This window comes from Helicoverpa zea, chromosome 23, assembly GCF_022581195.2.
Source record: "Helicoverpa zea isolate HzStark_Cry1AcR chromosome 23, ilHelZeax1.1, whole genome shotgun sequence".
Lineage (NCBI taxonomy): Eukaryota > Metazoa > Arthropoda > Insecta > Lepidoptera > Noctuidae > Helicoverpa > Helicoverpa zea.
Window position 1 is genome coordinate 8,914,606 of NC_061474.1, and position 16,167 is coordinate 8,930,772.

The 16,167-nt window shown below is 35.4% G+C and overlaps 3 protein-coding genes across 3 annotated transcripts in view; 1 reads left to right on the forward strand and 2 right to left on the reverse strand.

The window, feature by feature from the left end:
• The window catches only part of LOC124642055, an 81,298-nt gene that overhangs the window by 9,998 nt on the left and 55,133 nt on the right, over positions 1-16,167 (reverse strand). Inside the window, exon 2 of the mRNA XM_047180354.1 lies at positions 393-984. Coding sequence (XP_047036310.1) covers positions 393-912 — 520 coding nt within the window. The 5' untranslated portion in view covers positions 913-984. The remainder of the gene's footprint in view (positions 1-392; positions 985-16,167) is intronic.
• LOC124641723 (putative nuclease HARBI1) lies at positions 6,600-10,916 on the forward strand. Its single transcript, XM_047179889.1, has 3 exons — positions 6,600-6,899; positions 10,034-10,327; positions 10,416-10,916. Exons 1-3 carry the CDS (start codon positions 6,600-6,602, stop codon positions 10,914-10,916), a joined length of 1,095 nt encoding a protein of 364 aa, XP_047035845.1.
• Positions 11,111-12,517, reverse strand: LOC124642056. The gene is made up of 4 exons (XM_047180355.1): positions 12,125-12,517; positions 11,726-11,927; positions 11,265-11,642; positions 11,111-11,180 (listed from the first exon to the last, which is right to left on the reverse strand). The coding sequence occupies exons 1-4, from the start codon at positions 12,302-12,304 to the stop codon at positions 11,161-11,163; spliced, it is 780 nt and encodes a 259-aa protein (XP_047036311.1). The 5' UTR covers positions 12,305-12,517; the 3' UTR covers positions 11,111-11,160.

The window sequence follows — 16,167 nt, forward strand, 5'->3', positions numbered from 1 at the left end:
CGAATAAGATTGCGTACTGAGCTAAATTAAAACACGTTTATGTCATTAAAAAATCTATTTACGTTGAAGTATTTTTGATTTATGTAATGATTAGTGTAAATGTTCAAAGAATATACATTAAATTCTTCTCAAAATTTGTTCACGTTGAGAAGCTAGGGTAGCTAGGTTGTGAATTAATCTTCAAATGTATTGTCTGCACTAGTAGCTATTACCTACAGGTACGATTAAAATACCTTATAATTATAAAGAATCGCATAATTCGTGCCCTATAGACTGCTATTTTTTGTGGCCGATAACTTATCGTTGAAATGTGCGAAAAGTCTGCTAAAACTATCGGCCGACTAAAAGTTTGCAGTCTACTAAGACATGCTTAATTAAAATATAATACTTACATTTTGCGGCCATCGGTAGATTAATCGACAGTATATGTGTATTGATGAAATTCTTAACTTTCTGATACATTCTGTATTCATAAGTGTATTTGCTAAACAACGCTCTGCCTTCCTCATTGCTCCTTTTTGTAACATTTTCCGCAGCTTTAACTTCGACTCCATCAAAAATTTTAAACTTATCTTTACTTAAGGCTTTATCTAGTATATCTTCAACAGCCTTTTCTAAATAAACAACTGTTTTATTTAAATTGAAGTGTTCATCAGTAAATGTGTTTAGTTGACCAACTATATCGTCTACGAAGTTAACGTAATTGTCTACATTTGATTCATGGTTACTACTACTATAACAACTATGGCAGTGAATAGAATCTACATTATTTTCTAAATTATCTGTTTTGGTTTTATCAGTATGACTTGGTTCTCCTTGACAATGGGTAGCAAGGAGGAGTGTGTATAATGTTAGGAGGTGGGGAAACCTCCATTTTGTTCTGCTATATCTTTGTTTTTCTAAAGTGTCCATTTTTGTGTGTTCGCTCAAACTTCATCACTTTTGTCCTCGTTGGGATGTTCTTGCGGTCATTTATCGGGATATCTGAAACAATCATAATTGTGTTCTATAAAATCTCTTCTAATTCTTCTGTTATTCTAATTGATACTATAAAATCGAATGTTACATAAAGTATGTGTTTGTTTGTTTCGTTAAATTCATCTTCAATTTTCTATGTTGCATATGAGTACTGATCAGAAAACCTAGTTCCTAACAACATTTACCAGTTTTACAAGTAAGCAAAGGATGTAGAAAAAAACTGTGGGAAAGAGCTATTACAGTCGTATTCCTATAATTTATATTGTATACCTATTAATCATTTCTATGATACGATGAGTGAAAGTCTGTCATGTTTTTTTTATATAAATAATGGTTTGGAAAACTCCCTTCAACAGTTTCTCACGTGTTAATAAGAATAAGTGTTTTCTAATTTCAACATCGCCACGGAAACAATATGAGGAGAAATTCTCAACTATGCTTATTTAATTCTATACTAATAATGTCATAAAGCTAAAAAGTTTGTTTGTTTACTTGAACGCGCTCATCTCGTCTGATTTGGAACATTATTTCAGTGGTACATAGCTCATTTATTTGTCGTGGAATGCTTGTAGGCTTTTATCCGGTTGCTCGAAGTAGTTTCCATGAGATGCGGCCAATAACTAGCGGAAACTAGTTTTGAAATTATATTTTGTTCGTAGCTAGGATAAAAAAGCCAAAGACATTTTTGATCATTTTAATAACTTCTAAAAAAGGTTTAGGACTATCAAGGAGACACATTTGGTGTCAAAAACTTGTATAATTAATTAATGACTATCTTCATAACTTAAATCATCCTAAATTCATGAACAACGACAAATGCAGGATATGGGATTAAATTATGAAGTTTGTATAGAATTCACACTATTGTTCGTTGCGGTACTTTAATTAAGTCTTCATGATTAATTACGAGAGTTCGTCATAGTTGTACAGGTGGTAATATTATCTAAGTATTCATCATGTTATTATTAACAGGTAATAAGGTAATTTAATAGTTTATTTTTAATTAACTGCTTGTATGTCGTTTATTATATAAAACAGTAGAAAATCAATTGTGTCTCGCGTATATCTGCGCTCCGGCATACAACGGGTTAAGGGTAGGTTAAAACAAAAGTTAGTTATAACAAAACGTTTTCATTGAACTGAAATTAAATAAACTTATAAAGGAAAAATATAAGCCTTGACTATATGAAGGGATAAGAAACTTGATACTTTTGACCAGAGAATATATTTTGCTTTCTTAACTTTATAATAAAAGCAACGCTTACAAAAAAGGCTGATTAACAAAATTAAATATTAAATTAAATCAACAACAAAATACAAACAGAACAAAATTGCTTTGTAGTACAAAACAATATTAATTGTATAAAACTTTTACATGATAACACAGCTAGTTTTTGTTTTGATTTAGACTCAAAGTTTACACACGTATTTTCAGATAAATATATAAATTTACGCTAAAACAGGCAAACAGTTTGAAGCATGGTATATTGTGTACAGAAAGTTTGATTCAGCACGAAGCTGATTTACTAAATTAATTGTTAGCAAAAATGCTTTGAAAGCTTAAAACAAGTGAAATGCAAACAAAAGAAAGTCGTGTTAGTTAGACACTTTATAACTCAAGAATGGCTGAACCGTTTAAGCTGAAAATTAGAGGAGACATAGCTTAGACCCGGGAGAAGGATATAGGTTTTTGTCACTATCCCGGACGCGGGTGAAACCTCGGGTAGAAGCTAGTGTTTTATAAAATCTAATTAAATCAGGTATCACTGAATATACTTTTCTAATGTACCTATTAATATAATCTTCCTTTTACCCAATGGTTGACTGGTAGAGAATGCCATGTGGCATTATTAAGTCCGCCAATGTACTATTTTCTTGTATACTTGAATTATAAATAAGGCCTAAACTTCACCAAAGCCATAGGGATGTCGGGTTGCAGATACCCACTGACCGGTTGCTTGGGTTATGCCTCAACCCAGCTGGGGTTGAAGAGTTCAGATAGGCAGTCGCTCCATGTAAAACACTGGTACTGGAAAAACTATAAAATTGTTTGAATTTTCCACCAAAATTTTGGAATCGGCTTTTCTGGCTACGAAATGCTTCATGAATTCAGGTAGAAAATACAATACTGATTATTTTATTCTGTTTTATCACGGACTCGTAGAAAAGTAATCAGTCAGAAAGTCTGACATTTCAAGTAATTTCAAGTGAATTCCAAAATAATTGTAATATCATGTTCTTTTCAGTTAGATGGATGAAGAAAATTTCACGCCTGAAGTTATGCATTCTGCTCTGAATAATTTATATGTAATGTATGCATTGCTTTCAAAGATATTGTATTTCTGTTCCATTTGTTTGCTTTTCGCTTATTTTGAAATCTACATAATACATGGTTTAACATTCGGTAGGATAATCTTTATGTACTAAGCTTTCGGTTTTACAGCAAAACACTTAAACCAATTTCGATGAGATGTGGCTATTAATGGAATCTTGGATACTCGGGACAGTAAGGTTTTTTAATATTTGAATAACTGGTAGTGGGCTCGATTCCAGGTCAGGCTAGTGTAAAAAAAACAATGTAATTTTTCTTAAATATTAGTACCTACTTTCTAAGTGTATCTTAGACACCAATGACTGAGTGAAGGTGAAGAAAAAAACTTGAAGAAACCTGAACTTTAAAATCTGAAATCACCAATCCATCTTGAGCAAGCGTGGTGATTGACGTTCATTCCTTCTGTGTTTAAGAAGAGGCCTGTGCCATGCATTGGGATAGCAATAAAATAACGTTGGCGAAATTGCAGAAAATAACCAATGTCAAAAATATTATGGTACTAGCTTCTGCCCGCGGCTTCGCCCGCGTATTGTTCGGTTAGATCGCGTTTCCAAGAGAATTCTTGAAAAGTCCGGGATAAAAACTATCCTATGTTCTTTCTCAAGGTCAACTCTATCTCTGTACCAAATTTTATTAAAATCAGAGTTCAGTGGCTTAGACGTGAAAGCGTAACAGACAAACAGAGCTACTTTCGCATTTATAATATTAGTAAGGATAAAGGCTTGAAATATATTATTTCTCAGATATTTTTTTTGTGAAATAAAAAGTACTCTATTTGAATGGGATGTCTGACAATATTTGTTTGTTTACTTATTTGCATTGAGAAAGTCATGAAACTTGTCCAAATGTATCTACGTAATATATTTTATATCTCATTTATTTAACTGAAAAAAGTATCATAATTTGAAATAGGCAATAAAGATATGAGTATTTTTTCAAGTGCAGTTACAATAATATAAAATAGGTACTATTTATTTAGTGCGGTTTTACCCAGGCTATGGGAGAACAACTTCTCGCATCCGGGTAAAAACTGACTATTTTTAAATGTCTTTTCTTGGGCTCTAGCTAGACTAGACATCTGTGTAAAAAATAAAAGATACAGACTACCATATTTAACTGCCTCGTTGGTCTATCTGTCGCAAGTGCGGCTGCTGAGCACGAGGTCTCGGGTTCGATTCCCGAGTCGGGCCGAAATCGCTTTGTGGGTTTTAGAAGACTTTCACAAAGCAGCCCGGAGCCTGGAAGCTGGTGATTGATACACCCGTGCATCGGAGAGCACGTAAATGTCGGTCCTGCGCCTGATCTCTCTCCGGTCGTGTCGGATTACCGTCCCATCGGGCTATCGCGGTGTCCTGCGTGAGCGACGAATGCGACGCGACGCGACGCAACACGACGCGACGTAATGCGACGCGATGCTATACGCGACAGATGTCCTACGTGATTTTGGTCATTACTTCTCAAATCATGGAGAAGTTGTGTTACAATTTTGCTTGAAAGTTCATATTTAAAGTACAGACAGCAACAATCTTCCAACTTGTTTGTACTAATAAACGATTTCTTTAATATTTATGTTTTTTTTGTCCCACAACAATCAACGCTTCTGAATAGTTCGCGGTGTCGCGTCTGGTCGCCCTCAAAACAAGTACGCGTTACGTCGCGTCTCGCCGCAGACTGTCACATAGGCCGCATGTAGGGAATTCCTTTGAGTTGATCGCGTTCGTCGCGTTCGCAGCGTCGCGTCGCGTCGCGTTCGTCGCTCACGCAGGACACCGCGTAAGAGAGTTAAGGAATAGTGAGTGCACCTGTGTCTGCGCAAATGCTCGTGCACTATAATATGTCCTGCGCAACTGGCTGATCTCCTTAAATGAGAACAGCCGCCGTGGCCGAAATCGGCCGTGGACACCATAGATCATATAAAAAAACAATTGGTTTAGTCGTTTCGAGCATTTCCAATAATAGTAAAAGATTAATTATTCACCGTATTTTTACTCCACTTTTTTTTGCTCTGAGAATATACATATACACAAAGCTTATCATATTTGCTTACGACCATACAAAAAAAAAAAAAACAAACGAAAAAAATATCACCCAAAACATATGAATGCCATTACACGAAATATTTACAATTCGAATGATTGATCATATTATTGGAAACATTCGTCGGATTCCAATATTTTCCGAATTTATAAGATCCAACTGAGCGCATTGAAAACAAAGGGAATCAGAGACGACCGCGGTGACATTAATATTGCTCTAACAAAGGAATCCTTTGCTTTTATTTTGGTGATATAAGGACGAAAATTTTGGGCGGGACTATCTATTATACTTCTTAAAATGTACTTAATCATTATCTTTAACTGCCTAAGCTCTTCCTAACTGTGGGTCGTCAGTCTAACCAGGTAAAACTATCATGGCCTTACTACAAAAACTTTAACCACTGTTTTACACTTGTCTATAAAAAATTTTGCTCCAAAATGAACCATATGTCAACGTCATAATTTGACATTTTTTTAGACAAGTCTTAAACTGACGTTAAAAAGTTTTTGTGGTAAGACGGTCAATGTTTTACAAGGAGTGACTGTTTAAATCTGACCCGTTCAACATAGCCTGGCGTGATAATACCCTTTTATAAGTCTGGTTATCAGACGTTCTGTCATACAATTTGACGTGCCTTTCCAAACAGAGGCAAAATTCATCATAGGTTTATCTGTCATAAACTTTGAAACTTTTTTTTGTTTTATATCGATATCTGGTTCTCGATGTTTTCAGCATTTTTGGAATGCCGTTTTAATTCATAGTTACCACCCGTATGTTTTCCCCAAAACATATTTTCTATTTTCTTTAGAAGCTCGCAGCTTTATTGTGAAAAATGTTTTCGCCATGACATGGCTATGGCAGGGAAGCTTAGAGCATCGAACAAACTGGAGACGCTGTTGCTATGGCTTTTTTTCTTCAAATTATATTTACAGAACTGCCGGCCACATTCGATATACCTACATACTATCATTTCAACCAGTGACTGTCTTTGACTCACTTTTAGGCCCGTATTAATAAACCGATATCAGCGTAAGAGTGAGATCTTAAGACCCCGTTTGATGTTCCGACAAATTAATAAACAAAACCTAAGATGCGGTTTAGGACTCTGTCATCACCTGAGACCGTATTGTTTAATAAACGTTACTCGGGTTTCAAGATCGACATTAGGATGGTTATCAAGATCACGATTGTTGAGTTTAGTCGACCCTGGACTTAAGATCGTGAACTCGTACCTAAGTTTTTCGCGGGAACTATGGATGTTGAAAATATTATTTCCGAAATCAATTATTATGATGAAGTCGACTACTACGATGATATTTTATGGCCTTTTCAAAATCGATTACCTAAAGTTTATATAAGGGACGCGACAAATCCCTTCGAATTACCTACGCAAAACTTTAAAAAACGGTTTCGATTTAACCAAGAATCAGTGCTATATATCGTATCGTTGATAAGAAATAATTTGGTGAAAAGTGATAACAGAGGGCTGCCAGTCGCGCCAGAAATTGCCGTTTTGCTTACTTTGAGGTATTACGCTACAGCATCCTTTCAGGTAAATGATTTTTAACCCCCGACGCAAAAACGACGGGGTGTTATAAGTTTGACGTGTCTGTGTGTGTGTGTGTGTGTGTGTGTATGTGGCATCGTAGCTCCCAAACGGATGATCCGATTGTAATGTGGTTTTTTTTGTTTGAAAGGAATGTCATTCGGGAGTGTTCTTAGCTATGTTTGGTGGAAATCGGTTCAGGTCTTCAAGGTCATCAGCTCGTTTGATAGGTGTGATAGGAATGTTACACGCTCAGTTACTTGCAAGCATATGTGGAATCTGAAATTTGAAACACTAATGTCTTCTGGAACCACTGAGCTGGTCTGCTGTTAGGGCACAAAGATAGGAGACGTAACCCTGAACTGCCTTTTAGTAAACGCATCGAGTTTGGGCTCGTTGAATTTGTCTTGACGAGTTCTCTTCATGTTTCTAATTGACGAGAACCTGATGCTGGAAATGGGATGTGACGGATGAAACCCTGGAATGCCAGAATGAAACGGATAAACCGATTTATATTTTTGCTGAAAATCTAGTATGACCAAAGGTTAGTCTTTATTGTTTCTCAATCTGTGCAATTCTCGCAGAGCCAGTTTGTCATGAGGATTGTTAAACAGCTTCCTTTGGCCGAGATCGCATATAGCGACCCCATCTTAAAATAAAAGAAATTAAATGAAAGAAGGAAAAATTAAGGAGCTCCTTCAAAAAGCGTGAAATAAAATTAAATTATAAATTTAAAAAAACCCCCGACCCAAAAAAACTACGCAATTAAACCCTATAAAAAGCAAAAAATAACTTTTAACACTACGTAAGTACCAACTAAAGCATGTCAGACTAAACTAAATTTTGACGTGTCGGGGGACCGCTTTTTACCTTTAAAAATACTTACACAAATCAAATGATACCTACCTAATTACAACATTCGTATAAAAAAACACGTATCTAAACACAATTATATACAAAGTTATAAGTAGTATATATAATGTAGTAGTATATAATTACTTCTAACGTTAGGCTAATAAATTAGAGCGGTCCCCCGACACGACAAAATTTAGTTTAGTCTGACATGCTTTAGTTGGTACTTACGTAGTGTTAAAAGTTATTTTTTGCTTTTTATAGGGTTTAATTGCGTAGTTTTTTTGGGTCGGGGGTTTTTTTAAATTTATAATGACCAATTGAATTGTAAACATAATAACATTAATGTTATGTGTGTTAAACAATTTATTAATAATGACAAAAACTTTGGCTTGTGTTTAAACACCACCCAAAAAAGTACCTATTTTACTACCAAAAAAATTCTAAACGGTTACCAAAATGGATAAATGGTCACCAAATAACGTTTCCAAAAATATTATTAGGTAAAACCATTTTTTCGTATTATTGACTACTAAAAAAATATATGGACGCCTTTAAAATACACTTTAGACCAAATATTATATATTGTCACTACTTAGATGTTACCAATTATGTAATACCATGACTCCTAATTTGGTCATTTTTGTTAGACTAAAAAAGCTAACGATCGCTAGAATATTTCCCAAATACCAATTAATATACTGGGGTTCCCAAACGTACGTCGCTTATTTATTGTTATATGAATTTGTGTGTAACTCAGTAGTAAAATGTAAGCACGCAACATGCAGCAAGCATGGCTTCTGTCACGGCTCCGGCACTGCGGGGCTCCGGCGGTCCCATGCGAGCTTATCGTCGCAGATGGTTTTCACGCTCACCACCGCAGCTTCGGCTTGCTGGCCGGCTCTGCCGGCCAGCCTCAGCCGCGGCGGCGAGCCTTGAAAACTACCTGCGCCTCAGCTCGCAGGCCGCCTCGCCCCTCTGCGCCTACGCGGTTTTGAATTGCACTCTAGGGGTAGGGCAGACAAGACTACGTGGAGTCGGTTTTGCAGCGATTCGTTTTCATCACTAACTTTGATTTTGGTAGTAATATTAATCTTTTAGTTGGATAGAATTTGGTGACCATTAATCCATTTTGGGAACCAAAAATAATATTTGTGCGAGATTTACGATTTTTCTGATGTTATTTTATTTTTTTTGGATCATAATATTATATACTTTAGTGCCCTTTTAATAAAGTCAATTTATTTTTTTTGGAGTTGTTTATTTTATTTGGTGCCTCAGCTTAAGAGTCTTAAAAATATTTTTGGTGATCGCCTAAATTATACCCAAAAACTTTGGCTTGTGTTTAAACACCACCCAAAAAAGTACCTATTTTACAACCAAAAAAATTCTAAACGGTTACCAAAATGGATAAATGGTCACCAAATAACGTTTCCAAAAATATTATTAGATAAAACCATTTTTTCATATTATTGACTACTAAAAAAATATATGGACGCCTTTAAAATACACTTTAGACCAAATATTATATATTGTCACTACTTAGATGTTACCAATTATGTAATACCATGACTCCTAATTTGGTCATTTTTGTTAGACTAAAAAAGCTAACGATCGCTAGAATATTTCCCAAATACCAATTAATATACTAGGGTTCCCAAACGTACGTCGCTTATTTATTGTTATATGAATTTTTGTGTAACTCAGTGCGTTTAAAATGTAAGCACGCAACATGCAGTAAGCATGGCTTCTGTCACGGCTCCGGCGCTGCAGGGCTCCGGCGGTCCCATGCGAGCTTATCGTCGCAGATGGTTTTCACGCTCACCACCGCAGCTTCGGCTTGCTGGCCGGCTCCGCCGGCCAGCCTCAGCCGCAGTGGCGAGCCTTAAAACTACCTGCGCCTCAGCTCGCAGGCCGCCTCGCCCCTCCGCGCCTACGCGGTTTTGAATTGCACTCTAGGGGTAGGGCAGACAAGACTACGTGGAGTCGGTTTTGCAGCGATTCGTTTTCGTCACTAACTTTGATTTTTGGTGGTAATATTAATCTTTTAGTTGGATAGAATTTGGTGACCATTAATCCATTTTGGGAACCAAAAATAATATGAGTGCGAGATTTGCGATTTTTCTGATGTTATTTTATTTTTTTTGGATCATAATATTATATACTTTAGTGCCCTTTTAATAAAGTCAATTTATTTTTTTTGGAGTTGTTTATTTTATTTGGTGCCTCTGCTTAGAGTCTTAAAAATATTTTTGGTGACCGCCTAAATTATACCCAAAAACTTTCAGCTTGTGTGCGGGGATCTCATTAGTTTATCTCAGCCTACAGTATCAAACGTCGTTACAAAAGTATCACGACTGCTAGCATTACTCCATAAAACCTATATTAAAATACCTACAGGAGATCAAGCTAGCATAAATAGGCAATTATTTAAGGACTTGGGAAGACATGGGCGTTGGCCAGGGCTACCAGGTATAGATGGAGCCATTGATTGCACCCACATAAGAATTGTCAACACCCCAGGTTGTCAGCACCATGAAGTTTATCGCAATAGAAAATCTTATTTCTCCATTAATGTTCAAGTAAGTGTACTAAACATGATCAGTTTCTATAGCTATAATTGCATAACATCTATACAGCGATGATGACTATTGTAATTTTCTTTTACAGGCTGTTGTCGGCCCACAAACAGAATTCTTGGACATAGTAGCTAGATGGGCGGGCAGCACTCATGATTCCAGAATTTTTCAAATGTCCCGGGTATACATGAAGTATACTCAAGGTGTGCTAAATGGTAAACTAGTAGGTGATAGTGGTTATCCAACATTGCCATTTATGCTTACACCAATTAGGCCAACTCCTGAAGATCCTCCTCAAATACGGTATAACCGAGCACAAATCAAAACTAGAAACATTGTTGAAAGAACATTTGGAATTTGGAAACGTCGGTTTCCATGCTTATCAAAAGGCCTTGGTAACAAGTTACAAACGGTGTCCCTTATTATTGTAGCCTGTGCAGTGTTACATAATTTATCACTGATTTTAAATGATAACATGGCATTGGGTATTGATTCCCATTCTGATCAAGAGGATGGTGCAAACGAAACTACTGTAATGGCTAGTACAGGGTTCGTAGTCAGAAGTACTATAATAGAAAATTATTACCAATAGATATCAAAGTTTTATAATGTTTTTATTTAGTTATTTTCTAATACCTGCCAATTGTTAATTATTTTAGTTTTTATTGAGGCAATGTTATATAATTTGTTATATTATTAATATATATATATTTTTTAATTAAAGTGTAATTAATATTTTACATTGTACCATGACTTTGAGTATTATTGAGATAAATGAAACAATTATTAACTTATTACAATCATTTATTACAATTATAAAAATGTGTGCATAAACATTAATTGTTTGTGGTATGACCTGTAACAAAACAAAAAACATTAAATAAAAAAAACTGACAAAATGTAAACAAAACAAAAAAAAAACAATTTTTATCCAACTAACCTGTTGAATTTTGCTTTTCTTTTAAAATAAGTTCAGCTAAGTCTGCCTTTGCTTTGGCTTCCCTTAGCTGTTCTTTTAAAATCTGCATCTCTATATTGTGTTTTTCTGTGGCCCGCACAGATCTATCCTTGTACTCCTGCTCTATCACACTATTTTTTAAACCTGTTCTAGTGTTAGAACGTGCAGGTGACTTTCTTGCTGATGGGATGGTTGTTATGAAGGGTTGGGATATTTGGGATGTGGAAGGGATTGGTGAGTCAGGCAGTACTATTTGATCTTCGGTGGCTTGATCGTGGGAAATGACGGATGTCTGCGAAACATCGTCTAAAACATAATGCTCTATTTCTACGGCGTCTGGTGTTTGCGACTGCGAAGACTCTAAAAATAATATTAAATTAATTATAGTCAATGTTTAACAAGACAATGTTTAAAAAGATTATTTGAATAAAAACTATAAACACCTTCAACTAAATCGGAATCAATCGCATTATCGATTCCAACAATCAGAGCTGGGGCCACCATGGACACATCAGGGTCAACGACAGCATCGCTGATAGATGGCCCTCCTCCAGTAGCTAGCCTATGTTGGCGTTCTTTCGTCAAGGCCTCCCTTTGACGCTGCTTTGTGTTAACCCACAAGCGCCGTAGTTGTTTAACTGTTGCCTAAAATATAAAAAAAAACCATGTGCATACACTTATTGATACATTAGAAACTACACCTCTGCCTTTCGAGGTAGGTATGGTGTGATCTGATGAATGATAAATATACATAACACTTCTTAAATAAAGCACAAAAACATGAGTATGTGATGACTGAATATGATATGGTATGTAATTCTATGTATTTAGCAGCCACTTACCTGTTTTGTAGTGAGAGGGCTAGCATTATATTCGGCCGTAACACGAATCCAAGCGTCGTTTTTGTGCTTTAACGTAGCTCCGTCTGTATCCTTATTTTCTATAACGTTACTGTACTTTTTAAGTACATCTAGAAAATGTTTTTTTTCGATGGGGCTAAAGACATGTTTCTTTGACTCCATTATCGAAAATTAATAACTTCAAATAACTTGTAAGTAAATACGAAACTATACACTTCCGATAAGTACTAACAAGTAAACATGAAGGAGAATCACAGATTATATATACTGAGGTGACGCGCAATCACTGGTATGTGCGTTTGTCAAAAAAATTAAACATAACTTTATAGTAAATAGTGCTCTTTTATGGTAAAAAAATCATAATGTATATAATATAAAAAAGTAATCTACTTTCCTCAAATTACAATACAATTAAACTGGAAAACAACTTTTATTCCTATGCATACAGAGTTGGACATTATCGTTCTTCAAAGCTATTACTAAACGCAATGAATGAAAGATGTAACAGTTCGTTCGCTGTGACGTAACAAGTCTTAACATCAGGATTTCATCGAGTGTCAAATTACATATCTTGATATCTCGATCCGAACTGCAGTATCATCTGAGATACTGTTGATAAAGGTTTATTAATTAGCGTCGACATTAAGATGCTGATCGCATCTTGAGAACTTATCAACTGATACCGGTCTTGACATCACGATTGAGACTTATTTATTAATACGGGCCTTAAAGTCTTCAGTCACCAGTCCTTAAAAGTGTAAGCTGAATTTCCACTTCACTGTATTTAATTGCTTCACGGACGAAGGAAAGATGGAGGGTGATGCCATAAGGAATGTGGGTCAAGTAAGAGTGACCAAAACGCTTAGTTACTATTAAAGTAACCAGGCGTTTGGGTTCCTTGAGATATATGTCAAAGATTGTTCTTGATCATTGTTTGATGCGTTGCTTGGCTCGCGCGTTAATTGGCAAACTTTTCTTACTGTTTTGTGCTTATGGCGGTTCCTGTTAGTTAAATGATCTGAGTAATAAACGTATCGTTTCCTATGGATTGGAAAGAATGGCGTTTGAGCCATAAAACGAATAGTTGACAGGAAATTGGCGTTTTATTGATTTGAGGATAACTTTGTGATAGTTTTGGAATCTGTCATTGTTTCGAGAAAGTATGATAAACATTTTGTTCTAAATATTCGTTCGTGAGCAGAAAAACCTGCGGAAAATCGCTTCACATTTTATGGCATTATTTTTTTTTTGCTACATAAATAGCCTTATAGGAGATTCTGGGATGCCATATATCAAAATTTCATTGAAATCGGTTCGTTATTCGGCTACATTGTGCAACTGATAGCGGATCCCAATATAGTTGAGAAAAGGCTAGGCGGATGATGATTGACATGTAAAAAGTAAGCAACAAAAACAACAGACCATTTCACACTAAATTCTCGATTTACATTCTGAATGTTATGTGTAATAAAAGAGAATTTTATAAAAATAAACATCAAACATGAACAGGCATTTAAAATCAAATGGTACTCTTAAATTTTACGATTATGTTGAAACATAACCGCCGCATTGCCGTGGGAATTGTGAAAATGTTATTATTTACTAAACTTATTGAGATTTTCAGTCTGCTTTGAATAATTTTGTTGTAAGAAGTATCCAACATTGCGCTTTTTAACACGCATGCCCAGTGCGGTGGGTATAGGTAAATCTTGATGGGTAGCAACATTTTTTTTGTTACACAAGTTACAAAAAAAATGTTACACAAGTAAACGAAGCTAATTGAGCTAGAACTGTTTTTATTAGGGTTCCGTATCGTAAGGCTAAAAAGGGACCCTATTGTTTTCGCTCCTCTGTCCGTCTGTCACCAGGCTGTATCTCATAAACCGTGATAGTTAAAGAGTTGAAATTTTCACAGATGTTCTATTTCTGTTGCCGCTATAACAACAAATACTGAAAACTAGAATAAAATAAATATTTTTCACGTTTGTTGTATGGGGCTCGCATACAACAAAAAGTAATTCCTGAAATGCACGTTCAATAAAAAAAAAATTTACTCTTCAGCTTTTTCTATTATCCATGGGAGAAAAAATAAAGATAAGTTAATGATATATTAACTATGTGAGGAATACTATGAATGGTAAGCATTGTAATAATAACGAAGGAAAACGTAAGAAACTTCAGCAACTTTAGTCTAATAAACTACATAAATGATTCACAAGTATTTGCCAAAATCACTGTCGGTAGGTAAAACTTTTGCGAGGAACTATTTAGAAGTTTTGTAATATAATAAATATCGTATTTACGAAAGAGTACACATGTAACTTAATTTGAGAAATATTTGTTACATCAGAGTTTATTTTTTGGAAGATTTTATTTTCGGTATATACGTATATACGTTAAGGACGTATCCCCCTGTAAGTAATTTGCATCATCCACCACTTATAATTATATGCTCTGACGGGGAAATTATCAACCATGTTCTTTCTGGAGCCCTTTGTGTACCAGGGCCGCGGTAACTCTTTCGAACAATCCCGCATCATCAGAAAATATTTATTAACTTACTAAAATATCTTACAGAGCAATTTTATTATAGTTTCATAATAAACAGAAGGTGCATTGAAAGCTAATACTTGAGCTAACATTTACCGCCTGGCTGTGGCGTAGCTAAACTTTATTACGATCCAACTGGGAAATTGCTTTTTCTAATGCATTTTATTAAGTTGTGATAACATGATTATGTAACTTTAAAAAGCATTTAAATAAAGTGAAAAGAATAAGAATCCTTCTTTAACATTTTATATACGAATGATTATTCCTCTTTCGCCCAATAATAACTGAAAGGATTTTAAACGTTAAAGTAATATAGCATAGCTATTATAGGTGTATAACTCCAGAAGAACATCAACAGCATTATAGTGCCCATTTTCACCAACAAATATTTAAATTTAGGGATCCTCTAAGACCATTTAGGGAACACTTGATACGAATTTCGTTTTCACCAAAGTTTAAGTGTCCCTTATATCTATAAATATTGGGGGAGCCCTTATTCTAAGTGCCTTACTTAGTTAGGCGAACGTTAAGAGATTGTTGGTGAAAACGGGCATAAACTTTTTTTATCTGGGTGTGGGAACTAGTTTCCCCAGGAAGCGGGTAAAACCACTGGTGGACGTTAGTACCTATTTATTTAAAAGGAAAATTAGTAAGAATCAGTACAGGTATGTCTTGAAGGTCTTGTACGTAGGTCCTAATAATTGGAATGTATCTAAGTAATTAAAACTCAATCTTGTATTCGAGATTAGATATGACGTTAATATAAATTTTACCATCAATAATTATTTGAATAACCATGCTAAATAACAAGGCTTCAAATAATAACCGTATCATGCACTCAACCCAATAAATTTTCACTCAGCACCTTTGGCTTTATCAGATCAAATTATCTAGATATTACTAATAACTTCCCTCACGCCATTTTTCTGTAACGAGTGCAATTTATTACAATAGAGAATCCACCCGCAGGGAAGGGTTAACACTATATTATTATCTTTCATCCGTGAACCCTGGATTATGTTCATTGTTCATATTAGATAGTCCCCTGATACCCCTTTGTTAATAAACTAGGAATAGGGGGAGCACACACTACCACGTGCCATGGTCTACATCAGGGGATGATGATTTAATTTTCTTGTCGCTATAATAACAAAATAGAATAGGTACAATTCATATTTTAAGGGCAATACAACAAACGTGATTTTTTTGGTTGTTTCATAGATCAAATAAATGGACTCTACGCCTGCGAAGCCGTAATTCCTCATTATACGTTTCATCAAATCTCAGTTTTATCACATGACATGTTACCACCAATGAAGGTTGGTACATCTGAATGACCGTCAACTTAGACCAGGTTGACGAGTCCTGGCTTACCTCGAGGCAACTGACCTCCATTTCAATCCGCATTTGACCGGTTTTTGACATAAATGTCATAGAATAACCATCAAAAGTTACCATCTGTAAGCAAAATGATT

Bases quoted from the DNA above. Each gene is read 5' to 3' on its own strand.
- LOC124641723 (XM_047179889.1), top strand. From the start codon at position 6,600: ATGGATGTTGAAAATATTATTTCCGAAATCAATTATTATGATGAAGTC. The intron at 6,900-10,033 runs GTAAATGATTTT...AAAAACTTTCAG, and splicing joins ACGCTACAGCATCCTTTCAG to CTTGTGTGCGGGGATCTCAT. The intron at 10,328-10,415 runs GTAAGTGTACTA...TTTCTTTTACAG, and splicing joins ATTTCTCCATTAATGTTCAA to GCTGTTGTCGGCCCACAAAC.
- LOC124642056 (XM_047180355.1), bottom strand. From the start codon at position 12,304: ATGGAGTCAAAGAAACATGTCTTTAGCCCCATCGAAAAAAAACATTTT. The intron at 11,928-12,124 runs GTAAGTGGCTGC...TTTATATTTTAG, and splicing joins GCCCTCTCACTACAAAACAG to GCAACAGTTAAACAACTACG. The intron at 11,181-11,264 runs GTTAGTTGGATA...GTTTTGTTACAG, and splicing joins AGAAAAGCAAAATTCAACAG to GTCATACCACAAACAATTAA.